The 27,173-nt window shown below is 43.2% G+C and overlaps 1 protein-coding gene across 1 annotated transcript in view; it reads right to left on the reverse strand.

The window, feature by feature from the left end:
• Window positions 1-231: 231 nt before the first annotated feature.
• The window catches only part of LOC135091220 (uncharacterized), a 61,436-nt gene continuing 34,494 nt past the window's right edge, over window positions 232-27,173 (reverse strand). Inside the window, exons 7-10 of the mRNA XM_063988664.1 lie at window positions 12,053-12,161; window positions 7,513-7,673; window positions 3,218-3,350; window positions 232-2,634 (exon numbers count right to left, since the gene is read on the reverse strand). Of these exons, the coding sequence (XP_063844734.1) occupies window positions 2,273-2,634; window positions 3,218-3,350; window positions 7,513-7,673; window positions 12,053-12,161 (765 nt within the window). The 3' untranslated portion in view covers window positions 232-2,272. The remainder of the gene's footprint in view (window positions 2,635-3,217; window positions 3,351-7,512; window positions 7,674-12,052; window positions 12,162-27,173) is intronic.

Below are 27,173 nucleotides of genomic sequence, written 5' to 3' on the forward strand. Positions count from 1 at the left end.
TTTTCCCTTCACATAATGTTCCCCCATCAATATTTCCCTCCTGCCGTAGTACTACAAGAGGCACAACGAAACCAACGCGGTAAAATATAGTTTTATTGACGTACATAAATAACCACAGGCATGTTATCACGTTTTACACTTAAATGACATGTACAGGGAACACAAGACATTGAATTATGACCGATCATCTTGATGTCAAAGTCAGACCCACTCAAGGGGATTGGAGAGAGAGAGAGAGAGAGAGAGAGAGAGAGAGAGAGAGAGAGAGAGAGAGAGAGAGAGAGAGAGAGAGAGAGAGAGAGAGAGAGAGAGAGAGCGTGGAACGTTTTATATTGGTCTGCGTGCGCGAAAATATGGAGGAAAGAAGAGGCAAAGCTTTTAGTAGGAAAAGATGGAAGGAGGAGGACGAGGAGAAAAGAGTTAAATAAGAGAAAGTAATAATAATAATAAAAATTAAACAAAAACCTCACTTGTCATCTTGTCCAGGCTACTTAAAACATACGAATCCGAGACGAGACGCCTTCACTGCCTTCTTCAGGAGAGAGGGAGCGCGTCCGCCACCCAATAAGATACAATTCTTACATATATACACAAAGTAACGAGTTCGTCCGAGCCTCGAGAAACGGTATTAATATAACGACAAGAGAGAGACAGCACTAAAGTCACTCATTCGCTGGCTTGTAATTTGATAAGCCCTCCCGCTGGCCATCTCCTGCCTCTCGGTACAGAGACACGCGCCGCCTCTTTGTATCAGCATTTATCACACGCCAGGGGCCTTTCTTCCCCACCCAGTGTAGCCTCCTCCACCCGCGCCCCTCGCCGAGTCGTCCTCACGGCCTGGAAATGTGAATGTTCCCTTGTCTGCGAGCCACGAATGGGCGAGGGAACTTTTTGTGTGTTGCGTGGTGTTGTGTGGTGTTACGTCTTTGTTTTAAGGCAAGTGCATGTGTTTTGGTGAGGTGCGTTTGTCTTGGTGTTCGTCCGCGTGTTGTGCTGTGATGAGGATAATGTTGAGTTTTAACGTTTATTTGTGTGTCGTGCGGTGTGGTGTTATGTCTTGTGTCGTGCTTTTGGAGGTGTGACTGTCTGCTGTGGTGAAGTGTGTCTGGCGTGTGTCTGCTTTGTGGGAGAATAATGGTGAGACTTTCCTCTCCGTGCTCAGAGGTGGGTATTTGTCAGAGAGGAAAGCGGTGTAGCTTGTAAGGTTTAGTGTTCTCCGAAGGCAAGAAGCTCCTTCAATAGTGGTCTCTCAATACCCAGCTTCACTTCACTCACGTCACTTCGCCTATATTGTCATATCCTCGCAAGCCGGAGTCGCTGCAGAAAGAAGGCCAATAAAACTGACCCTCAACGAACTCGGCTTATTGAAGAGGGCCGCTGATGCAGTCTCGAGGCCATACACGGGCTATAGAAGGACATTCAGCCGAAGTTTCTGCTTATGCACACACTGTTTTATGTCCTTTCCACCAAGACTTCGACCTTCAAATCCCACACGTTTCAAAATTCACGGTAATATGTTGGGTTTACGTTTCCTTCAGTGCATTTAGCGTCAGAAACTCCACGTCGGCCAGGGAGGGAGTGTGGGAGGCGACCAGCCTACAAGGGCGTGCTGGCTGGCTGGCTGCCTGGCTGGCTAGTCGGGGGCCGGGCGGAAGGAGGGTTGGAGGGGCGGGGAGAGGTGGCTTAGCGGAGGGTCATACATATCCTATTTTCACATTATGGCCGCAGTTTCGTTCATTGGTGACAGATGCACGACAAACACACACACACACACACACACACACACACACACACACACACACACACACACACACACACACACACACACACACACACACACACACACACACACACTTGGCGGCGTGATAATGACGTCCATACATTAAGTGGAGGAGCACCGTGTTTGGGTTTCCTTTCTCATATATGCTTATCAAAGTGTATTGTCCTCCAGAAGCCTCCTGACGCCCCGCACTGGGAGCACCTGGGACTTGGGGGCGGAGGTTCCGTGCTGGTCCTCACCCAACGTGGAAAAAAAAAAAAAAAATCGGTGCTGAAACAAAGCTTCTTATGCTGCCCTTAACCTAAGGTACTAGTGTGTGTGTGTGTGTGTGTGTGTGTGTGTGTGTGTGTGTGTGTGTGTGTATGTCTAGTGGTGGGTGAGTGGGCATGGGGGTGGGTGTGTACCTATAAGGTTTTCTGTACAAGAGAACAACTCGGTAGCTCTTACTCTTACGAGAATGCTTCCGCGGGGAATAGTGCGCGTGCTGACGCCTCACCAGATCCTGGGGGCGCCGCTCCGAGGGCCCCCGCCTGGGTAGACGGGGCGCCAGGTGTCCGGGCGCCAGGCAGCCGTCCCCGCCCAAGGTCTCGCTCCGTCCTCCTTCCCACTGGTCGCCCGCCCGCTGCAGCCTCGCGAAGTAACTGGTCGGGGCAATGACGAGGCAGCATTTGGTTCGTCCAGTGCCGATTGTTTCCTGCTGCCAGCAGCCGTCGCTCTGTTGGATGGCACCCTTGCGCCCGTGAGAGCCACAGCAATTTGGAGCAGGAGTGCCAGGGAGACGAGTGACCCCAGGGAGGGCGGCTCCAACCCTCGGCAAGATGACTCTCCATGTTGCATTGCCGCGGGATATTCTCCTGGGGGAAGAAGCCTCACTAAAGCGCTGACACACTGCACACTAGGGGAGGGAGGGACTGTGTGAGGAGCAGCTGAATGTGAGGGGAGGGAAGGAGCAGAGGACTAGGTGTCATAAGAGGATTTTCGGATTGACCCGAGGGAAGCTCCCACTGGGGCGGCAAATTAACCCATATGGAGGTTCGCGAACGCCGCCAGTAAACACCATCCCTGCACGAAGCCCCTGGGAGGGTGGCAACCATTGAGCCGCGAGGGAGAGAGAAAATGAGAGGAGGGATGTAGTGCAGGCTATATTTATACTGGTCAGATGAGGACATATAATTATGTGGAGGTTAGTACTGTGAATAGTGTGGTGGATGGGGCTATTAGAGAATGCTTCAATTAGGGCATGTTAGGGCGACTCACCGCTGTGTGCTGGGCGAGTGATGCTGGTGACGCGGAGTGGTGGTTATGGCAATACAAAGCTGAAGGGCGCGCTGGGAGGAAGAGGGGAATAGAGAGGAAGGAAAGAGAGTGGTGAAAGAAGGGAGAGGAATGTGAGAAGCTGAGGGAGGAAGGAGTGAATGCAAGAGAGGTCAGGCTCACCATTCAGGACGTGGACCAGGATGGAGGCGGGCTTGGTGTTCGATGGCGCGCACGTATAGTTTCCGGAGTGCAGTCTGGTGGCGCTGGCGACGATCAGCACGCTGGTGTGGTCGTCACTTTCCACCACCACGCTCTGAAGGACACCACCGGGAGGTTACACACACACACACACACACACACACACACAACATTTATCTTTCCTTCCATCTCTACTCTTCTTTCTCTTAAAGCTTTTCCTTTCCTTCCACACACATCACTACACGTCTCATTTCCTCGTCCTCTACATCTTTAACTTCACTGTTTCATTCTTCTTCCCTGCCTTTTCTTGCCTTGTGTTTCTTAATATTCCCATCTCCTCTTCTATTTCTTTTTTTACTGTGCCTACTTTTTTCTTCCTGCCCCATTTATTCCGTCCCTATTTCCAATCTTTCTCTTTGTATTCCCTCATGTCATTTATTTATCCCTTTCATCTCTACCTTCCCTTATTTCTTCCTTTTTCTATGTTTTATCTCCTTTTGCGTCGTATGATATCCCTTATCCATCCCCTTCTCTTCTCTCTCTCTGCCTCTCATCTTAGCGTCGATTCCATCTCTATCTTTCTCATTCCCTTCTTCCTCTTCCCTTCCTCCCCTTTCCTATCTTCGTTTCCTCACATCTCTCCCCTCCTTCCCCACAAACTCAGCTCATCAACCACATCTCCGCCAATCACATCTGGGAATTTATGTTAGGTTATATGTTCTGATAGTCGAGGTTATTTCAGTGTAAAGTCAGGTTAAGTTAGGTAAGGTTAAGTTAGGTAAGGTTAAGTTAGGTTACGCTTAAGCTAGGTTACGCAAGGTTAAATTACGATCAGGTTAGGTTAGTTAGGTTACATTATGTTAAGTTAGGTTAGTTTAAATTAGGTTAAGTCAGGTTAGATTACGTTAGGTCAAGTTAGGTGAGGTAAGGTGCGTGTGTCTTCCTAATTAAGTCTCCGGAAGTGTTGGGCAGATGTACCTCTTTTATGAATTAAATTATTTCAGTGGCATGATTCGTTGCTTCAGAACTAATTACATTGGCTAGCGTTACATAATGACACACGCACACACACACACACACACACACACACACACACACACACACACACACACACACACACACACACACACACGTTGGTTTTCTCATATCACTGATTCGCCTCGGAAGTACTGATATCGACGCCCCAACACACACACACACACACACACACACACACACACACACACACACACACACACACACACGTACGGGCGTACGCTTCCTCATTATAATGTTGATTCGTCACGGAAATAAACATCAGATAAAAGAACCAAAAAGAAAAAAAAAATGTTAGCGTCACTGGTTTTTCTCGCTTACTTTTTCACAAACTTTTCTATATTTCCTCGGATATTTACCACCACATTTTTTTTTTTTTTGACGCGAGTATTTTTCTTTTTTCTTTTTTTTCTTTACTTTCGTGGGAAGAGACGCAGGTGTTTTGTGTCTCCCAGTGGCGTGTCGTGGTAAAGTCACATGTCGTGTTATAAAAAATGTGACATTGATTATTATATATTGTGTTGCATGCAGTCTAGTTTTTGTACCCTGTATCTGTGTCTGTCCGTCTGTCTGTCTATGTATCTATCTTGCCTGTCTGTCTGGCGCACACACAAACACACACATAGTTTTCCCTTCCCCCTCCCAAACCAACACCTATTTTTTGTATCATGTCCATGTTTTATCTTCTTTTGTATTTCCTCCTTGTATTTATCTTGACTTGGGCCTTGTTGTCACCGTGTTAGGGGAGGAGGAGGAGGAGGAGGAGGAGGAGGAGGAGGAGGAGGAGGAGGAGGAGCAGCAGCAGCAGCAGCAGCAGTTGGTGCGCTCACAATAAACACACGCCTCAACATTGCTGAATCGCCACACTTTTTCCCCCTTAGTCTAGATGATCCCGTGAGAAGAATACATATAAAAATCGTCTTTGTTCAGTGTGATATTGGGCTGAGGTCAAGGAGAGATGGGGTGCTGTCAGCAGAAGTGTGTGTGTGTGTGTGTGTGTGTGTGTGTGTGTGTGTGTGTGTGTGTGTGTGTAGTAAGTGTGGGAGGACGAGGAGTGAAGAGCTGTGAGGGGCAAGAGGACTAAGACTAAGGAGGAGGAGAAGGAGTAAAGTGGAGAAAGTATGTTGGGTGCAAGGAAGAAGGGAAGTTTAGGTGAAATGTCTGAGAGAGGAAGGTGGAATAGTCAAGAAGGGAAATAGGATTGAGAATAAAGGTGGAAAGGGCAGGAGAGGAGAGGAGAGGAGAGGAGAGGAGTTACATGTGGAGAGTGGGTGAGAACGAAAGAGGATAGGATAAAAGGAAAATCGAGAAAAGAAAAGAGAGAGAGAGAGAGAGAGAGAGAGAGAGAGAGAGAGAGAGAGAGAGAGAGAGAGAGAGAGAGAGAGAGAGAGAGAGATATCCTTGTGTGTGTGTGTGTGTGTGTGTCTCTCTCTCTCTCTCTCAGACACGCCTCCATTTCACTCAACATGCTAAGGGGCCGAAGCGAACGTTCCCTGAATACATGCAGCTTTTATGCCAAACGCTTCCTTTTTATGGCTCATGAGACAGACAATCTTGGCGGCGAAAAACGTACCAGTGTGAGGAAGAAGAGGTAGGAGGAGAGGCTAACATTGGAACGTGACGTGTTTGGAGGAGGGGAATGGTACACAAAAATCTATTCCCAACGCAGTAGTACATCTCACTTGTTGCTGTTTTTCTCTATTTTTCTTTTTTGTTGTTGTTTTTGTTGTTGTATTGAATGTAAGCACCAGTCAGTCGCTATCTGTGGGGCTCGAGTCAGTCACCTCTTCCGAAGTGTTCCTTCGCCCAGACACAATCACCAGGGAAGTATGTCATTTTTCTGCAGTTTATCGTCAGTGCTTCTTCTTCCTTTCTTCTTTTTTTTTTTCCGTCGTTTTCACGGTGTTTTAGAATTTTTATTTATTTTTTTTTTTGCTGGGTTTTGGTGGTGGTGGTTTTGGTGGTGGTAGTGTTGGTGGGGTAGTGGTTGTTGTTTTTATTTTTTTTATTTTGTTGCTGATGTTGTTCATCTTGTTTTTGTTGATGTCGCTTCTGTCATTGCTGCTATTTTTATCGTCATCATCATCGTCGTCGTCGTCATCATCATCATCATCATCATCATCATCATCATCATCATCATCATCATCATTATAATTTTTTTATGTATATCTTTTTTTTATCTCCTCGTCCTTTTCTCCCGAAGGTCGTCGGCTTCCAGCAGCGCCGTGTGACTGATCGCCTCGCACAGTCAGGCCAAAGAGGTGCATCGGAAAATCGGTCCTCCAGTTCACTCGTCGCTCGGAATATCCAAATATCCACATCCGTCCCGGCACATCGGGCGTCTGCGTCACGTCTCCCTCGTCAACGACACGGACGCTTGCTTTTCCAGGACACGGGATGCATTTTAATGACCCGTTCGTCTTATCACTTTTCTCTTCAACATTTAACTTTTCGTGGTGCGGCGGTGGAAAATGTTTGTCCCAGGGAAAAGTTTCCACTTAAGTTTATTGTCGCGGCGTCAGGCAGGTCGTCGTGACCGCCGCGTCCCCTCACAATGGTCACGGCTTTTTGATTAATTATCTGGGCCGACCTGCAGCCTGTGTGCCTAGGCTTCCCGGCGAGGCAGGCAGCAGTGGGCGGCACGTCAGTCCTGCTCCCCGGCTCATTGTTCCCATGTGTCTCCTGGGACCCCTGTGCTGAAACAACACCGCAGCTTCCTTTTCCAAGAGGACTTTGTTGACTCTCCTCTTGACGGCGCCGCGACTACGCCTTTACAATTGGAGACTTTCAGCACGCCTGCGTTTTTCACTTTTCTCGTCATGGAAAATCTATTTCACGCTTACGATTTTTGATGCGTGAGTCGCAGAATGAGCCTAGTTCTTAGTACTTAACGCCCTCAGCGGCAGAAGCGGCGGTGATGGAAGCTCCATTAATCCCCCGTTGTAGGCTCCCGAACGCGTCGTAAAAGCCCCATTACCGAACCATTATTGCAGTTCGGAACCTTCAGCCTCTCTCATCCCCGCGAATCATAAGACCTTCACTTCTTTTTCCTCTCTGGTACCCTCGGCTTTCCTCTATTCTCCTCCCGAGCCTCCCCCTGCGATCCTATAACTCCTATCTATTTTTCCCCTTGTGGCCCGTCTAGTCCTTTCTCAACGCTCTTTCCCCTCCCCTCTGCCTGTCTAAGCTCTGTGTCCACGCCTTCCTGTCGTTCCCTGCTCCCCTGCCTCTCAGATACTCACTCCTGTGCCTTCCTCTGACTCATAGTTGATCATCTCGTTGCCTCGGTACCAGAACACATAGGAGAGTGCCTCGGTGGTGTGATGCATGATGCAGACCAGACGCAGGATCGACCCCAGCTTCACGTGCTTCTCCGGCGCTCCCAGGATCTCCGCCTCAGCCTCTGTGTGGGAGAAGTAGAATAGGTTGAGACACGTTGCGTTTGCTCGTATTCCGTTTTGGGTTTGTTGTTGTTTTGCTGTGGGTGTAAAAAGTAAGCGGTGTTAGTCTGTTTGGGTTATGCTTCTATAGAGTGTTTATTGATTTGAGTTCATGTATTTATTTTACTTTATTTTTTGCTTGTGTTTTTATTGTCTTCTGTTGATTTGAAGTTTAATCATATTTAATCTGCCATGGAGTAGATGCAAATTTTTTGTTAAATTTTTTAAATATTTTTGTGTATATTCTCGTTTATTAATTTTCCGGATGAGCCCTTGCTCTATTTACGTTTATATAATTTCTCTTTCCCCTTTTGTAATTACTCTAACATTTTCATTTTGTCTTGTATAATTATCTTTTTTATAACTACCTCTCTTTTTATAAGTTCATATGTTCATGTTTCCTGTGACATTACTGACAGCTTAGAGCTCCGTCTGTCTGTCTGTCTGTCTAAGTGTCTGTGTCTGCCTGTAACTCACTCATTGTATCTGTCTGTCTGCTTGCCTGTATTATTATCCGATTCCCTGCCTGTCTTTCTGTCTGATTATCTGTCTGTCTGTTTTGTTTCTCTGATTGTCTGCCTCTCTCTCTCTTTCTGTCTCCTCTCTCTCTCTCTCTCTCTCTCTCTCTCTCTCTCTACTCTCTCTCATCTCTCTCTCTCTCTCTCTCTCTCTCTCTCTCTCTCTCTCTCTCTCTCTCTCTCTCTCTCCTGAGGGTGGGTATATTTTCCTGTTTTTTATCATGTCCTATTCGTTGCGCTTTTGACACACTTTCTCTGACACTAGTGGGAGTTTATCCTCTCTTTTTTTATTTTACTGAACCTTTCCTGCATTATTAATTGTTATTATGGACCTTCATTCGTTTTCTTTGACGCAGCCAGGAGTGTATTCCCACCATCTTTATCATACCCCGTGTATTTTTTTGTGGACGAGGAAGTTTGCACGTCTCTTTAATGTCCATATTGCTTTTATTGACCATTTATTTGTTTAATATGTTCTGTTATGTAAAAAAAGAGAAAAAGATTCGATGGTATTTGTGCTTTTGTGTTTTAGCAATAGTCACATACTCGAACCGTGTAACTGAATATTTCCTTTAAAAATATTCAGTTGTAAATATATGTAATGTTGGATTTTCCTATTTCGCATAACTGCAGGATTTTGTTTATTCACATTAAACTTTTCATGGATAAAAGACCAAGGCAGAATACATGAAAATGAATATTATGTTTTGTATAAATCATAAAGAAGAATTTTTCCTCGGTTTTTCCCTACTATTCGTTATACAAGTCCATTATGACATTTATGGCCTGTAACTAAATATTTGTTGTTAAGATTTAGCTGAATAAGAACGTGAAAGGAAATATCCAGGGTGGGTAAAAATTGCTCTGTTTCTGACGGTAAAAATTTGGTGAGGAAACTGGAAGGCATTAGGTAGAACAATGCCGGTTTTGTGATGCTCTTTGAACGAGCTTTCAGTTGTAAGAAGGAAAAAGGTTCGTGCGTGCGTGCGTGCGTGCGTGTGTGCGTGCGTGTGCGCCCGCACACACACGGATGTGTGTTTAACATAAATTATTCACTACATGTTCCATGATTTACGAGCTGCTGACATAATTCGTTCTTTATATAACTCCATAGAGAGAGAGAGAGAGAGAGAGAGGAGAGAGAGAGAGAGAGAGAGAGAGAGAGAGGAGAGAGAGAGGAGAGAGAGAGAGAGAGAGAGAGAGAGAGAGAAGGAAGGGGAGTGGTTCTCACCTCCTATTGAAGCTTATTGTTTGCTAAATAAACCTTACTTCTCTATTCTCCTCCTCTTACCTCTTCCTCTTATCCCCATCCTCCACCCCGTCCTCCTCCTCCTCCTCATTCTCCTCCACCACCTTCTCCTCCACTTCCACCCTCATAACCGCGGCCAGCTCTTCCCGCTAAGCCACAGGCTCCTCCTCCACACCCACCCGCCCCATAAAAATAATAGCATCAGTCTGCCGCGGCCTGGGATGTGCCATAATCCCGATATACACACTCCGGGCGCAGACTCCAAAAAGGTGAGAATGGGAAAGCAAGAATAAAGGAGAAGAACGAAATGAAAGGAATCCTCAGTCTATTAAACATATTCTGGTCTTGATTGTTTCGTCTTTGTCGTTGTTGTTGTTGTTGTTGTTGGTGGTGGTGTTGGTGCTGGTGTTGGTGTTGGTGTTGGTGGCGCTAATGGTAATTAAAAGAATCGCCAGTCTATGGAACTTTGTTGTTGTTATTTTTGTGATTATTATTATTATTATTATTATTATTATTATTATTATTATTATTATTATTATTATTATTATTACAACCAACATAAACTACTACTACTACTACTACTACTACTACTACTAGTAATAATAATAACAATAACAATAATAACAATAATAATAACAATAACAATAATAATAATAATAACAATAACAATAATACTGATAAATAATAACAATAATAGCAATAATGATAACTAATAACATTTTGATCGCTATTATTGTACTTCAGCGTTGTGGTTTTTTCCTGATGTATTAATTTGCCCCGTGTATTTTTCCCTTGGTATTTTTAGTTTGTCTCCCCCCAAAAAAAGAAGATGCAGCTTAAAATGAATACAGAATGAGCCGTAGTGTTTGTTTGCTCGGCTGCTGCAAGACAAAGGCCTTCGCGAGGCGTCCAGGTGGCGAGGCAGGTGGCGAGGCAGGTGGAAGAGGCGGATGGAGGATGGAGGGCCTCAGGTGGAGCGGCCCAGGTGGAGGGGGAAAGGGGGGTAATACACTCCTACATTTCTCCTTTCTTTTTACTTTCTCGTCCTCCTCCTCCTCCTCTGCTTGCCAAGTGTGTGTGTGTGTGTGTGTGTGTGAGTGCGCGCGCCCATATGTGCGTGTGTGCGCGCTCGCACGTACGTATGCCTTTCCGTCTGTCTATCCGTCTCTCTCTCTCTCTCTCTCTCTCTCCCTCTCTCTCTCTCTCTCTCTCTCTCTCTCTCTCTCTCTCTCTCTCTCTGGTCGGTCGGTCGGTCTGTCTGTCTGTCTGTCTGTCTGTTCTTTTCTGTGTTTTAAGGAAATCGTCCAAAGGCTAAAAAAAAAAAATTGGATAAAAGTCTAGCAGGAAATAGGAGGAGAAAAGCCGCGAGAGAAGCTAATTAATTACCCGAAGTGTCTTGATACTCCACCTATGAATCCAGGTTGTTGGAAGGAGGAAATAGATAAAAAAAGAGAATTCCAGAATAAGTGGCAGGAAAGGGTGAAGATGCCGGTTCACTCTTTCCTTAGTAAGGGGGACAGAATATGGATGATAATATAGAGGAGGCCTTTGTGCAGCGTCCTCTGGATGGAGGGGAGACATCTAGTTAGCAAGTTCAGGCGAGCAGTAGACCACGGAAATAATGGTAGAAAAGAAGACATGCAACAATACGGCGTCAAGTGAGAAAATGAAGAGGAAAAGCATGGAATGAGACTAAAGGCTTTTCACTCCACACTGTTTGGTAGAGCTGTGTGACTTGATTTTTCTCACATGCGGGAGCAGCATTCATACATTTACGAATATTTATATTGGTTAAACGATAAATATGACATTGCGAGACTAAATTCAAAATATACATATAAAAACAGTATGAAATTACTATAGAAAGAAACCAACTCGTGTGTGTGTGTGTGTGTGTGTGTGTGTGTGTGTGTGTGTGCGCGCGTGCATTGCGTGTGTGCGTGCGTGCGTGCGTGCGCTGCGCGCGGGCGGCGAGTGTGAATGAGTGTCTGTCTGTCTGTCTGTATCTGCACAATGCATCCCTAATCACTCTCATTACCATTGCCAACACCTCACTTAGTGGACCATTAAGCCAATGTGTCTCTCGCAGGTGTTAACAGGATAAAACACTGCGTCATCCGTGGACAGTGTTCCCAACTAATTCTTCATTATATTTAAATATTCATTGGATATTATGCTAAATTTGGTCCCACAGGTCTTCAGGTGGTCCCTTGATGGAGTGGAAGGGGAAAAGGGGAACTGAGAGAGGAAAGAAAAAAGGAAAGAAAAGGAGGAAAATAATGTAGGATGTTGAGTCTTGGGGGAAGAAGGAAATAGGAAAAACGTAGTGAAAGAGGATTAGATGTACTTCTAGAGAGAGAGAGAGAGAGAGAGAGAGAGAGAGAGAGAGAGAGAGAGAGAGAGAGAGAGAGAGACTAACTGACTGACTGACTGCAACGAGAGAAAGACGTGGAAAAGATAGAGAGAGCGAGCGGGCAGGTCGGGGGAGTTGAATTAATGGGTAAGGAGTAGGGGACAATAGGGCCAGAGAGGGACCGAGAATTGGGTTTATGGAGCAAGATGGATCCGTACTCACCCACGACTTGGAGCCTGACGAAGAGCGAGGTGGGTGGGTGGGAGGAGACCTGACATTCGTACAGCCCTGCGTCTCTCGGCTGCACGTAGCGAATGTGAAGCTGCCAGTCCTGCGGGAGAACACGGTGGCATGAGAGAGAGAGAGAGAGAGGAGAGAGAGAGAGAGAGAGAGAGAGAGAGAGAGAGAGAGAGAGAGAGAGAGAGAGAGAGAAAAAGGACAGGTGGCAGGTTGATTAAGACAGAATAGGACAGGTAGAGTGGCAGAAATACAGAAATATATAAAGATACTGAAATGAGGATGGAAGTCAAATGCAAATGTAGTAAGGTCAGAGAAGGTACGTTTCGCTCTGCAGGAGAGAGAGAGAGAGAGAGAGAGAGAGAGAGAGAGAGAGAGAGAGAGAGAGAGAGAGAGAGAGAGAGAGAGAGAGAGAGAGAGGATGACGGAGGAACAAAGGGAGACGCTTACAGAGTCTGTCTTCTGCAGAGAAAAGTCAAGGAAAAGATATTTTGGTTTGGGGTTGAAAATTCGTTGTGAGGTTTTGGTTTTGCCTGTCACACGAGGTGGCACGGCCCAGGGGAGATGTGGGAGGAGGAAGAGGATGAGGAAGAGGAAGAAGAGGAAGAGGAGGAAGAGGAAGAGGGGCAGGAAGAGGAAGAGGAGGTGGCCTTGCTTCCTGAAGGACACCCGGGGGGCAACTTTTGCTATGCGGGAGCGAGGATTCCGGAGTCTGAGTAGGAAGACTCTTAATGGCTTACCGAGTCTCTCTCTCTCTCTCTCTCTCTCTCTCTCTCTCTCTCTCTCTCTCTCTCTCTCTCTCTCTCTCTCTCTCAATTATCCATATGGTTTTATTTTAATTTCTTTCCGCATGTCACTTGGAGAGAGAGAGAGAGAGAGAGAGAGAGAGAGAGAGAGAGAGAGAGAGAGAGAGAGAGAGAGAGAGAGAGAGAATAAACATGTGTTGCGTGGTTTGTTTTGTTGCATATTTACTTGCTTCTCTAGACTCGTTTTGACTAATGCACAGGAATCGTTGTTTGGAATCATGCAGTCAGTCAGTCAGTCTCTCTCTCTCTCTCTCTCTCTCTCTCTCTCTCTCTCTCTCTCTCTCTCTCTCTCTCTCTCTCTCTCTCTCTCTCTCTCTCTCTCTCTCTCTCTCTCTCTCTCTCCAGACAATTCAGTACGCACAGAAAAAAATAAGAGGCTCAGTGTCCTCAGGGAAAAATAGTGAGTTTGTGTTATAGTATCCTGAAGGCTCTCTGGCGGCCTCTGACACCACGACGGAGACTCGGAGGAGGAGGAGGAGGAGGAGAACCCGTCCCCGTCAGTGTATTTTAGTTTTAAGTGATGCGCTTTAGTGTGTTGGTCTTCGAGCGGCGGCGACAGGAATAGCGTGCCGCGGAACAGACGGCCGTGTTGGTACAGTGTTTGCTCTGAGAGAGAGAGAGAGAGAGAGAGAGAGAGAGAGAGAGAGAGAGAGAGAGAGAGAGAGAGAGAGAGAGAGAGAGAGGAGAGTGGTGTGTGTGTGTATGTCAAGTGCATTCACTTCCCAAGGCACTTTTAAGCCTTTCATAAGTCTCACACTCAGCGATATGGTGGAGTCGTGGTGGTGTGGTGTTGTGGTGGTGGTGGTGTGGTGGAGGCGCTGAGGTGCAGTAAGCGGTGGGCGTCAGGTGGCGTGAGTGGGGGAAGAACAGGTAATATTTCAACGGTGCGTTTTAATGAAGGATTAATTAATTATTCACCGTCCAGTTTGTCCGTCGCTATCAAGTGAAAATCGCCCCCGTGCCTCTGGGTGTGTTGGTCCGCCGCGCTGGATTGAGCTGGCCGCGGTTCTCGTTAATTATTCTAGCATTGTTGACGTACTTCTGTCTGCCGCTGTTTGCTGCTGCTGTGAGGCTCATTCCACTTTCGCTCACTGTTAATTATGACGATTGTTGTTGTTGTTGTTGTTGCTGTTGTTGTTGTTTTTGTTGGTGGTGGTGGTGATGATGTAGGTGTGTTTGAGGTTGTCGTCGTCTTCTGTGCTGCTTGTGGTGTTCTAGAATGTTCTGCGTTTTCATTCTTATCATAGTTGTTTTATTGCATATCGTTATGTTCAGCTGCTTACTTATTTATTTATTTATTTTTGTTTTATTTGTGTATGTGTGTGTGTGTGTGTGTGTGTGTGTGTGTGTGTGTGTGTGTGTGTGTGTGTGTGTGATTACGATGACTTCTGCTTGACGTTGTCTGTAATTGTTGTAGTTCTGTTTCCTGTATTCTTTCTCGTAATCATCATGACTTTTCTTTTTATAATTATTTCATACTTTTGTTATGTTTCTCATCTGTTTGTTACCTTGTTTAATTGTGAATCATCCTTCCTCCGTTGCTTCTAGTATAACTATCTACAATTAAGTTTTTCCGTTTCCTTTTTTGTTATGTGTGCTTTTTAGTTATGAGTGTTACTTTCATAATGTTTTATCATGTTTGCTTTTGTTTCAATGGACTTAATTTATTTTTTGTTTTGTTTACAGTTGTCATAAATTTACTTACAATGTTTCTGTTATCCTTCATTTTCATTATCATTATTACGTCATTCCGTTCATTACGTTTCTTTCTCGTGTACGTGTGTTTGAAAATGACAATTTTTCTTACTTATAGTTGTTTTAACTCTGTTTACAATGCTGTTCTAATTCCTTGTTTACATTATGACTGCTTTCTCCTCCTTAACTAAACCTGACGCCTGTTTACCGCCTCCTCACGCTTGTTTACCTCTTTTCTCACTTGCGTCACGGCTCCCTGCCTCGCTTTGCCGTCACCCGAGAGGCGGAGTAGGCCAGACTCGAGCACACATCTGGAGGGACTTGTTCTCTCTTCATTTTACTCTTGTTTACCTCTACATACGCCTTGGTCCTCTCACTTCCTCTTTCCTTACGCCTCCTTGTGCCACTCCACTCCCAGGCCGAGGAGGCGGAGCGCGGCTGTGACTGTTAAGGAAACACATCTCCCGTGAATGTTGTTTAATGCCTCTCAACGCCACTCCCACACAGATGACGCGCCGCTGAACTGGTGTGGTTGTGTGTGCGTGTCTGTGTGTGTGTGTGTGGTTTGTTATCCTCACCATATTTTGCTAGGCATTATTCTTTTTCCGTATCTACTCTTCTTTCCTTCTCTTTCATTATTTTTTTATTCTTTGTAGTCTTCTTCTCTTTCTACCTTTCCTTCTACTTTCTCCTCCTTTTCCCACTTCCTCCTCCTCTTCCTCCTCCTCCTTATCTCCTCCTCCTCCTCTTCGTCCTGTGCACTATTATATAGAACTAACTTTATAAATTTTCACATTAAGTATACGCTCAATTCTCTTTGTGAGAGATTGGTGGCTCCCTTGTCACTCTGGCGGCGGGCTCGTGACGTGCAAGTCTGCTTCATGCGCTTAAGACGTCCCGAAATATTGAAAACATAGCCTTTTTTTATTTTTTTTATTAACATTTCGATGAGTTAGAATTAATTAAGATGAGTTACAATTAATATTCTTGTTGTTGGTGATGTCGTCGTCGTTGCTTGTTGTGCTTGTTGTAGTCTGATTTTTTTTCTTTTTTACTCTGAAATGATGTCGATAATTTATAATGATAAGTAAAGGAATGTAATTGTAAATGTTATTAAAATGCTACTTTAGTGAATCCGGGTATAAAGAGCTTGCCGAACATTTAAGGTCTTCATAAATTATTCACTAGCAGTTGAAATAAACGACTGGTTTGAAATGTAAAATGTTGAGTAGAGCAACTTTATGAGTATTTAGGAAATGTTATGATTCGTCATATTATAGTTAGCATTGCCATTGTGGAGACACGTGTTTTGATGGAAATGAGCTTTTGACATTTATGAGAGAACTACACATTCATTTCTCCTATTATAACTTATATTGACGTTAATTACTATAACAAAAATAATTAGAGAAGCGCCATCTACCATTGAAAAACAGCAATTTCGGTGTCATTAGGTCTCCTGGGTGAAGTAATTAACACACTTGTACCCTGTTTGAGTCTGTGGCGGGATTAGCACCACCCGCCATTATTCAAGGTGTAAGGAGAGAAAAGTTAACAGCTGTTTTTCGCGTACAGGAAATAATGAGGGTAATCCAAACTTTTGCCTTCATTAGTCTGCAGAATCACACGGAAAACATGATTAAATGAGCAAAAGTTGACGGAACGTGACTCAGCTGTACCGCGAACTCTCCCACCGCTGGCTGACAACAATACGCCGAAAACCTGTGTTCTTTTTGTGTGGCTTATTAAGTCAGGTTAATTTTGTTGTACTTTGATGCATGCGTGAGATGTGCCTGCTACTAATTTCTCTCTCTCTCTCTCTCTCTCTCTCTCTCTCTCTCTCTCTCTCTCTCTCTCTGGATTTTGTGCATTGCAGATTTTTTTTCATTTGAGAGCGGAAGAATTTGCATATTTTCTTTTTTCTGTTAATTTATCTTTTCCCTTATTTATTGTGTGTTCGTGTGTGTGTGTGTGTGTGTGTGTGTGTGTGTGTGTGTGTGTGTGTGTGTGTGTTAATCCCATCCACATGACTTAGAAGGGATGGTGAGGCTACATAACAATACTTTAGCCGTACATTTCAAACATATTCTCTGTCCCTGAAGAAAATTATCCGAATATAACATTTTCATCGTCTGCTCTGAGGTGTGGGCGCCGCCAAATTGGTGCCTCGTGATCCTGGTGACGACAGGTGTAAAATATCTGGGTGTTGGGAAAGATACTGAGAGGGTTGATGCATGTCGCTGAGATCTTCCCTTTATTTTATTCCGCCCGTCGAACCTCTGTTTTATGCCTCCTTTTATTCCCTCTTTTATCAGTTTTATATTTCCTCTACAATGCAAGTTTCTGTCCGCTAGATATTTTATACGTCATTCATACCCTTATTCTTCTTTCCTCCCTCGTAATTTTGACTTATTCTATCCAGTGACTGACTTGCATTTCTCTGTTCCTTTTTTTTTTTTATCTTTTATCAAGTTCCTTTATGGTTTTATTGTGTTTTCTGTTTGAAGTGCGGATTGTTATTTTCTTTATTATTTTACTTTTTTACTTTATCCCCCTCTTTCGATTTTTATATTTTTTTCTTTCCCCGCTTGTCTGTTACTGTGCATTCCAGAGTCTGGGGCTTTTATTTATGTTTTTCTTATTTTATTTTATGCGCAGTATTTTTATTGTCCAGCAGAAACACTTGCGACTCTTGTTCTTTTTGTTAGTTTATTAAATCTCTCTCTCTCTCTCTCTCTCTCTCTCTCTCTCTCTCTCTCTCTCTCTCTCTCTCTCTCTCTCTCTCTCTCTCTCTCTCTCTCTCTCTCTCTCTCTCTCTCTCTCTCTGTGTGTGTGTGTGTGTGTGTGTGTGTGTGTGTGTGTGTGTGTGTGTGTGTGTGTGTGTGTGTGTGTGTGTGTGTGTGTGTGTGTGTGTGTGTGTGTGTGTGTGTGTGTGTGTGTGTGTGTGTGTGTGTGTGTTTATAGCGTAATGTCGACATATGAAAAGAATTAAAAAGGAGAGAGAGAGAGAGAGAGAGAGAGAGAGAGAGAGAGAGAGAGAGAGAGAGAGAGAGAGAGAGAGTGTGTGTGTGTGTGTGGATGGGTGTCTAGGTGGGCGGGGAGAATTCTTACTAAATTACTATGATAAACACGGGATTTCTGTGCCCCGTCAGCCCTTCCATTGGTGCAGATCCCCGCGCGATGGCTCTAGGCGGGCGATGCATCACTCTTCTGCTTGTTTGGGGAGCGAAAAATGGAACAGACCGGATTATTTATTGCATCTCGCGTCCCAAAGCTGCCGGCCAAGATGAATTTAGTGGTGTGTTGCTTGTGGATTGGAATTTATGGCCCAGTTGCCGACGTGGACTGGTGAAATGATCCGTATTGTCCTGGTGATTCATTAGGTATGTCTTGTGGGTCTCTGTGTCGGTTTGTGGGTTTTTGGGGTTTCTCGGTTTGTATCTTGTAAATCTATGTGGGTTTGTGGGTTTGTCTTGTAAATATGTGTAGGTATGAGGGTTTGTGGGTTTGTCTTGTGTGTGTGTTTGTTTGTCCTGTAGATCTATGTTGGTTTGTGTGTTTGTGTCTCCTTCGTGGTGATTGTAGAAGGTTTGTGTTATTAATGGTGGTGTTTATTTTATTTGTTTTCTTTCTCTTTGTTTTGGTACGCTTGTTTTAATTTGTTCTGTGTGAGTTTGTTTCTACGTTTGTTTGTGTGATTGTGTTTTATTTTCTATTCTGTTCTTTGGTGGCCGTTTGTTTCTTTTCGTCACTACTTGTGGTATTAGTCATCTTCGTTGTTCCTTTTTGTTTATTTTTCTTGTTCCTTTGTGTACGTTTACAATTTGCTCTCTGTCAATGTTTGAGGTATTAATCATGACTTTTTTTTTTCGGTGCGCATGTCTGCATTCTTTTGTGCGTCTGTGTGTATTTGCTCTTCTGTGGTGATTTAATGTTTTCTTGTTGTCAGTGGTCGCGACATCAATCATCCACATGTTTCCGATGCTCGAGTCTCCATTCGTTCTCAGTGGAGTTTATCATAGAGGTGTTCTTGTACTATATTTGAATGCCAGTATCGCCTTGATTTATTTCTGATTTACCGCCGCTACTTTCTCGGGAAACTGCGAAATAACCTTGCTCCTAAAAATGCCACATTAATTTCACACATGGAAGGAGCTGTACTCGCCGCAACTCCACGAAACGAACCTGAAAATAATTGCGTCTTAGCAACAGCAAAATAACAAATCTAGATTGACTCGTGTGAAAAGAAATGCAGCTAAATATCTGGAAAAATTATTTGAATGGTAACTGGAATGATAAAATGCAGGTAATTATTTCAACTCATAACTGGAATGATAGCTGGAATGATAATTGGAATGATGAAATGCAGCTAGACATTTGAACCCACAATGGTAACGAAATGATAACTGTAATGACAGAACACAGCTAAATATCTTCACTGATAGCTGGAATGATATAAAACGCAGCTGAACATCTTAACCTCAGTTGTATAAAACCCATTTGCTAGGTGGAATGATAACTGGAATAATAACTGAAGTGATAAAACGCATTGACATATCCTAACTAATAACTAGAATCATAGAAAACAGCAAAACATATTAACCTGAATTATATAAAACCCGTCACATTCCCAAGACATTAATAACCCAGAGATAAAAGGAATGACAGTAACGACGACCACCTTTCTCCCTCAGGCCGCGTTCCCAGCTAAGAGGAAAGAGAGAAACAGATTCAGCAGGACATTCAGCACACCGCCCTTAGCTTCTCATTGGTCTTCTGGTCGTATTGTCGAGGTAAGAGCACCCAGGGGACCAATTATTAACCACGGCAGCCATTTCATCATTTATCACTGCAAGCTCAAAGTAAAGGACAGGTGTGCAGGCAGGAAGCGCCACCAGGAATAGCGACATTTGGAGGTCAGGAAGGAAGCAGACGTAGGAATAAGCAGGCTAGAAGTGTGTAGACAGACATGGAGACAAGTCAGCAGGGAAGTAAACGTTGTAGAATGAAAGGAAGAAGAGAAGGTAGGGAGCATGCAGGAGTAGAAGAGGAGGGACATATGGGGATAAGGAAGAAAATAAACAAGTAGCAGCAGGGTAGAGGTGTGTATACAAGTTAGTGAAATGGAAATAGGGATGTAAAAAGCAGGTAGACAGATAAGGAGGTAAACTGAAATGCAGGGAGGTAGATAAGGAAGAAAACAGAGAGAAATATGTAAGTAGATCGGTAGACGGAGGTAAAGTTAGAAAAGTTGAAAAGAAAAGATAGGTTATCAGTTAGGCAGGTAGCTTGACTGATATATAGATAGATAAGATGGTAAACAGAAACATTAATAGGTAGCAATGTAAAAGGGAAAAGTAAGGAAAAACAAACAAGTATTAATGAAGGTAAGAAGAAAATGAAGAATGGTAGCTAGGTAGGCAGGTAGAGGGGTACATAGAACACAAAGATAAAGTAAATGTACAAGAAGATAAGTAAGTAGGAGGGCAGATAAACAGACAGGGAGAGGAGTTACGTAGGAAGACAATAAGACAAGCAATCAGGAGGCAAAAGTAGCAACGAACAGGAGGATGCAGGAAGAGTGAAATGGGTAGGAGAGAGAGAGAGTACCAGGAGGAATTCACGAGCAGGAGGCTCAAGTTGTCACAATGAGAGTCAATTTTTCTCCACGTATTTATGGTCTGCTGTATTTTGGCAATATTCATCTTTGTTTACTCTGCGCGTCACACATTTCAGTCAGCAGTCCTGTATTTTTCAGACAGATTTGTAGTATTTATGTTCGTGCTGCGTCCAATTTTCACGCTGCAGGGGAATATTAGGCGATGAAGCTCGTGGGACAGCGCGGCCAGCTTACCCCACCAGGCAATTTGCTTTGTGCCCCGCCAGGATTGGGATCAAACCTCTGATTCCCAAATGCAACGCCGCCGCTAAAAGCCTCCGCCCACCGCACGTCATGAATTTATCTCTGTAAGTTCAATGGATTGAAAAGTTGTGGCATAAAATATCACACATATTAGAGCTGTATTTCCGTAATGTGATACCATGGCCTGTATTCCTGTACGTGATGGCAGGGTTACGCGTGCGTGAGTGTGTGTGAAGAGCGTTCGTGCGTGTACAGATGAGCCGACTGACCCGCAGACAGGGTGGCATTAATCAGAATATCGACTTTAGGAACACTCAGGGTACACGGCGATGCATTACACGAGGCTCAGGCGGCGGGCTCTTAAGATGCACATTAATGATCGGGGGAAAAGTCCACAGCGCGCGTCCGTCTTTTGCAACCCGCTGAATGAGGAGAGAATTTTGCCTTCGAGTTTTGTCTTCCCTTGCAGCGAGACTTTCCCTGGAGTTATTGGGACGCGGTGACATGAAAGCTGCGTTGTCCTTCCGCTGCTCCGTATCTTGTGTTCGATGTGTGCTTTGTACAGGGTGAGAGAGAGAGAGAGAGAGAGAGAGAGAGAGAGAGAGAGAGAGAGAGAGAGAGAGAGAGAGAGAGAGAGAGAGAGAGAGAGAGAGAGAGATTATCCTGTCATGATTGAAGAGAAATTGAAACGAAGGAAAAGTAAAGATGCGGTACAAAATGCTTAAATGAAAGGAAAAACGGGAACACACACACACACACACACACACACACACACACACACACACACACACACACACACACACACACACACACACACACACACACACACACACACACACACACACACACACACACACACACACACACACACACACACACACACACAGAGAGAGAGAGAGAGAGAGAGAGAGAGAGAGAGAGAGAGAGAGAGAGAGAGAGAGAGAGAGAGAGAGAGAGAGAGAGAGAGAGAGAGAGAGAGAGAGAGAGAGAGAATCCAGGTCAGAGTTACGCGATAAAACTGGAGTTCCTTCCGACTCGTTTGAGAGAGAGAGAGAGAGAGAGAGAGAGAGAGAGAGAGAGAGAGAGAGAGAGAGAGAGAGAGAGAGAGAGAGAGAGAGAGAGAGATGCACAGCAAGTTTCTGCTTTCCCCTTACTAATGACATTATGCTGGAGTTGGTTTCCGGATAACGTTTAAATAAGGAAGTAATTACACCAATGCGCAAAGCAGCGGCTGGGAGAAAGTTTAGGCCGAGTGCAACACACATCCCCGCACTAACCACCTCCCTGTTATGGAAACACAATCTTGGGAGGGAGATGAGGGCTGGAATTTTAACCCCTGCTTACTATTGCCATTAAGTGAAACCGGGTGTATCTCATCCGTGGATTTGTTTAGCCAACGCAGGGGAACCGTGTGCTAACCTTGGGCTTTTAAGCTAAGTGGAGAAAAGTGTCCATATCCACGACCCCTTTGAGCCGTAAACTATGGGGGAGAATGAGAGGGAGAGGGAGGGAAAGAAAGGGAAAGGGGGAGAGAGTGGTACCAGGTGCTCTCCCTCTCTTCCTCTCTCTCCCTCTCTCTCTCTCCCAGCAAGGTTGTCTGCCAAGTTTGTAGGCGGTGCTGTCTACTTTGTCTGCTTCTGGTTGATATCGTTGGCTTATTGTGTGCTTTCTTTCCGTGTATTTGTATTTGCTTGTCTCTCTTTCGTTTCAGCACTTTTTTTTATCTCATCTTTACCTTATCTTTTTCTCCAGTTCCTCTTCAATCACGACAAAATGATCTCTCTCTCTCTCTCTCTCTCTCTCTCTCTCTCTCTCTCTCTCTCTCTCTCTCTCTCTCTCTCTCTCTCTCTCTCTCTCTCTCTCTCTCACATACACACATATGCATTATGTCCTAATTTCAGATGCTATGAAAAGACTATTTATTGTATTTTTTTTTTACATCACCTTTACTGCAGATGAATAATGTGTTTTAAAAGATTCGTTCATGGAGGCGGGAAGCAAAATATGAACAATACACCAAATTTTTATTGGCTCCAGTTATTTTATGGATGTTATTTATGGCAGAAATATTTGCTCTAAAGACAAACTGGCTGGCGGTTCCGAAAATTGATATGCAGGAGAACTTAATATATTTTGTTTCAGGAGACGAAATGTGCTACTTATTAAAACACACACACACACACACACACACACACACACACACACACACACACACACACACACACACACAGGCACGCAATGATGGTAATAAAAATGAGACAGATGAGAATAAGGTATAGAAAGGACAAAGAGAGAGAGTAACTGATACACACACACACACACACACACACACACACACACACACAGAGAGAGAGAGAGAGAGAGAGAGAGAGAGAGAGAGAGAGAGAGAGAGAGAGAGAGAGAGAGAGAGAGAGAGAGAGACGAATAATAATAAAACAAGTAAGAAGGGCACGAATAAAAATAAATCAGATACGATAATCAACTTAAACATACCACTCCTAAAAAGAAATAGATTAAAAAAAAAACTTGAGAATCACATGGAAGATATGATTAAAGAAGCAAAATTAAAGAAATTAAAACGCCTGCCAGTCCCTCATAGTGTTTTTATTTCGTCTCTCTCGTGCATGTAAATAACGCAATGATAACGTGCAATCACATAGCCCAGGGTGAGGGAGCCGAGTGGGCCTTCCCGGAACGCCGCCTTCCGAGCACTTCCTCTCAGGAAACTGGGCCACTCTCTCCTCACTTCCCCGTCACCCACGGGAAGGAGAGAGAGAGAGAGAGAGAGAGAGAGAGAGAGAGAGAGAGAGAGAGAGAGAGAGAGAGAGAGAGAGAGAGAGAGAGAAACTTTCCGTCATGTATTTTTCTATTTCTTGATTTATTTATTTATTTGTCTATTTGTTTATTTGTGTATATGTATTTATCTTTCTCTATATATGTCTGTCTATCCGTCTGCTTATTTATATATCTTTTTTTTGTTCATTTATTTCTTTGTGCTTGTTTATTTATTTCTGCAAGTACGTTTTCATAATTTTTGTCTTATTACTAAGCTTTTTTTTGTCTACTCGTCACTATTTTTTTTTTTAGCTTTTCATAGATATCGATTTTCTTTTTAACATTTATTTTTCTCCTTTACTCGTGTTCTTTTTTTCATCAAGTATTTGTTTTGTATAAGTAGCAATCAAAGTATCTCTCTCTCTCTCTCTCTCTCTCTCTCTCTCTCTCTCTCTCTCTCTCTCTCTCTCTCTCTCTCTCTCTCTCTCTCTCTCTCTCCGCGGCACCCAATGCTCTACTTCCGGATCATGGCAAAAAAAAGGGTGGCCCAATATATCCAGCAATGGCCTGAATAGAGCACAAAATATTAATGCTAATAAGTAAAGATCCGCCCTCGCGAGCCACTAAACCCCGGATGCTTTGCTATTCCAGGCCAAAGCGATCACACCCGGAATGCCTAATTGTTTTTTTTTGTGTGTGTTGTAGTTTTTATTATTGTGATAGCTGTGGTAATAGTGATGGTGGTGATAATGATGATAATATTTATGATTATAGTGGTCCTACTATTATTATTACTGATAATACTGTTACTACTGCTGCTGCTGCTGTTGCTACTACTACTGCTACTACTACTACTACTACTACTACTACTACTACTACTACTACTACTACTACTACTACTACTACCTCTACCAACCCCCGAACCATCCCACAACCACCACCACCACCACCACCACCACCACCACCACCACCACCACCACCACCACCACCACCACCACCACCACCACCACCACCACTACTACTACTACTACTACTACTACTACTACTAATAATAATAATAATAATAATAATAATAACAATAATACTATTACCACCACAACCATTACTATTATTAGGTAAATACTGTTTACTAAGTATTTAAATTTAACTGATCATAATCATTTGAAACATAACACAATTTTTCAATACAAGATAAGTGTCTTATATTAAACATGAATAAAACAGAGTATTCGATTTCTGGAATTTGAATAACTTGATAAAAGTTTCCATTTTCCGGCATAATGACGTGTGCCTAACTGACTAACCTATACCCGCACCTGGAGCTCTTTACTTTCCAATGAACACTCAACTATTTTCCTGCGGAGTGTTTCGAGTGAATGTTCCTTCCGTGGGCTCACCTTGTTAATCAGGCTGCAGCTAGACGAGCAGGAAGCGAATCAGTCGTAGGATCAGATACCTTTGCATGTAGGGAATCTCGGTGCTACAAGAGCGCTAATTGGTACAATTGTGGTCAGGAATCGAGAACATGTAGCATTCACTTCCACTGTGCTTGGAGTTCTCTCTCAGTAAGTCCTTTGTTCTGCCAAGAATCTAGCCAGAATGAGGATCTGGACGAGGGTTGGAACATACATCTTTAATGCGACGTTTCTTAATTTGCATGTTTCATCACCAGGACTAAAAACGGAGAGAATAATTTGAAATAATTAAAAAGAAAAATATACATTTTATAGCATATATATAACTTGAGATTAAGTCTAATAAGGCAAAGAAAGATTTGCATCGAATCTAGGCAGGTTTAGAAAGGAGACTGTCAGGAGGTCAAAGGACTTGAGATTCTGAGTAAACGTTAAAGGCGGTAGCAGTGAAGTGTGGTATATTACTTGGCTTTTGATCATGGCTAAACCTTTTGTGCTAATCTTCTTCCTGATGTGGTCGTCCTTTCTTAATATTTGCTATAAAAATTTGTTCGCATAGATGAAGAAAAATAGAGGTAGAATGTTATTTTCCTTCTAACCTCCAAGTGACTGCTTTCTTCCTCTCTCTTATCGCCGCAATGTTGCATCTCTTGCTGTCTTCTGCCACTATTTTCAAGCTAACTACTCTTCAAGTGACTGCTTTCTTCCCCTCTCTTATCGCCGCAATGTTGCATCTCTTGCTGTCTTCTGCCACTGTTTTCAAGCTAACTACTCTTCTGACTGTTAACTACATGCCTCTCCTCACGCGACCTCGCTGCACAAGACTTTCTAATTTCTCTTACCTCTATTCTGTCCACCTTTTTGATGCAAGAATTAACCAGCATTCTCAGTCATTCATTCCTTTTCTAGTAAATTCTGAAACTCCTTGCCCGCTTCTGTATTTCCTCCTGTATTTCCTCCTTCCTGTGACCTGAACTCTTTCAGGAGGGAGGTTTCAAGACACTTGTCGTCCGGTTTTGGATGACACTTTTGAACTTTCTTTGGGACTTGTATCTCAGTAGACCTTTTAATCTTGTATGTTCTTTTTGTTGCCCTAGGTCACTACCTCTAACATAAAAAAAAAAAAGCTACAAAATTATTAGACAGTATTACAAAAATTAGACAAAAAAAAAATCGTACAAAAATTAGACAAAAAAATATTCGTGATTAAATGAAAAGTAAGTAATCTAGTCATGAAAGGGTTACTTTATTGTTTATGTGAGGCCTAACCTTCACCTTCAAGTACACAGTATGATACAGCCAGCCTTCATTTAATCATCATTCATCACACGGCGTTGTTTATTTTCTCGATTTTTTTCTTTCTTTGCTTTCCTGTTTTATTAATTTTGTTTTTATCTTGATTTTTTTTTAGGGTTTTCACCTTTTATTTATTTTTTTCTAGTTTTCTTGCTTTCCTTGCTTTTCTCTTTGTCTCTTTCTTTGATTTATTTTGATTTTCTGTTTTGGTTTTCTCTCGATTTTCGTGGTTATTTTAAAATAGCTTATAAAACAATTCAACATAATATTAGGATTATGATACACATCTACTTTTGGTTCTCCACGTTTTCTTTTGATTCAGTCACAACATAACACAACCCAGATTTAGCTACAAATACCATTCATATATATATATATATATATATATATATATATATATATATATATATATATATATATATATATATATATATATATATATATATATATATATATATATGTTACAGTCAATACCTGAATCCAGACAATTTGTAAAGTGACTTATTTTTTCAGGCAATTTGTGAACTGCCTGGTTAGGTTAGGTTAGGTTAGGTTAGGTTAGGTTAGGTTAGGTTAGGTTAGGTTAGGTTATAACCTAACCTAACCTAACCTAACCTAACCTAACCTAACCTAACCTAACCTAACCTAACCTAACCAGGCAGTTCACAAATTGCCTGAAAAAATAAGTCACTTTACAAATTGTCTGGATTCAGGTATTGACTGTAACATATATATATATTCTTCCTCAGTTTTTCTTTCGTTCATTTCCAACACAAGACAAAACCAAATTCCATTAGAAATATCTCTAATCTTTGCATTTGGGTATCTCTTGGTTCTTTTGTTTTAGCCACAACACAACACAACCCAGATTTAATTAAGAATATCACTCTTTTCTATTCTTCTTTACAGTGATTCTTGGTAAATTCATAACGCAACACAGCCAAATTCCCCTTGAAATGTCGCACGTATTTCCTTTTGGTTATTCTGTTTTTTTTTGTTTCAGCCACAACCCAACGCAACACATTCTTGTTTTATTAAGAATATCACACATCCTTTTGTTCCCCGTGGTTCCTCATGATTCCTCTTGATTCAGGTCAGGAATGTGAAATTTCGGGCGAGTTACGAGTCTATACATCGGCCTGGCTGCGGTGTTTCTGGATCCCGGGGCCTGTGTTGAGTGTAATTGGGGCTTGTAAGGTCTGGTAGGGACTCGGGAAGCTGCATCGATAGCGGGACTCGGTGTTGTGAATTTGTTA

The sequence above is a fragment of the Scylla paramamosain genome, chromosome 37 (assembly GCF_035594125.1).
Source record: "Scylla paramamosain isolate STU-SP2022 chromosome 37, ASM3559412v1, whole genome shotgun sequence".
Lineage (NCBI taxonomy): Eukaryota > Metazoa > Arthropoda > Malacostraca > Decapoda > Portunidae > Scylla > Scylla paramamosain.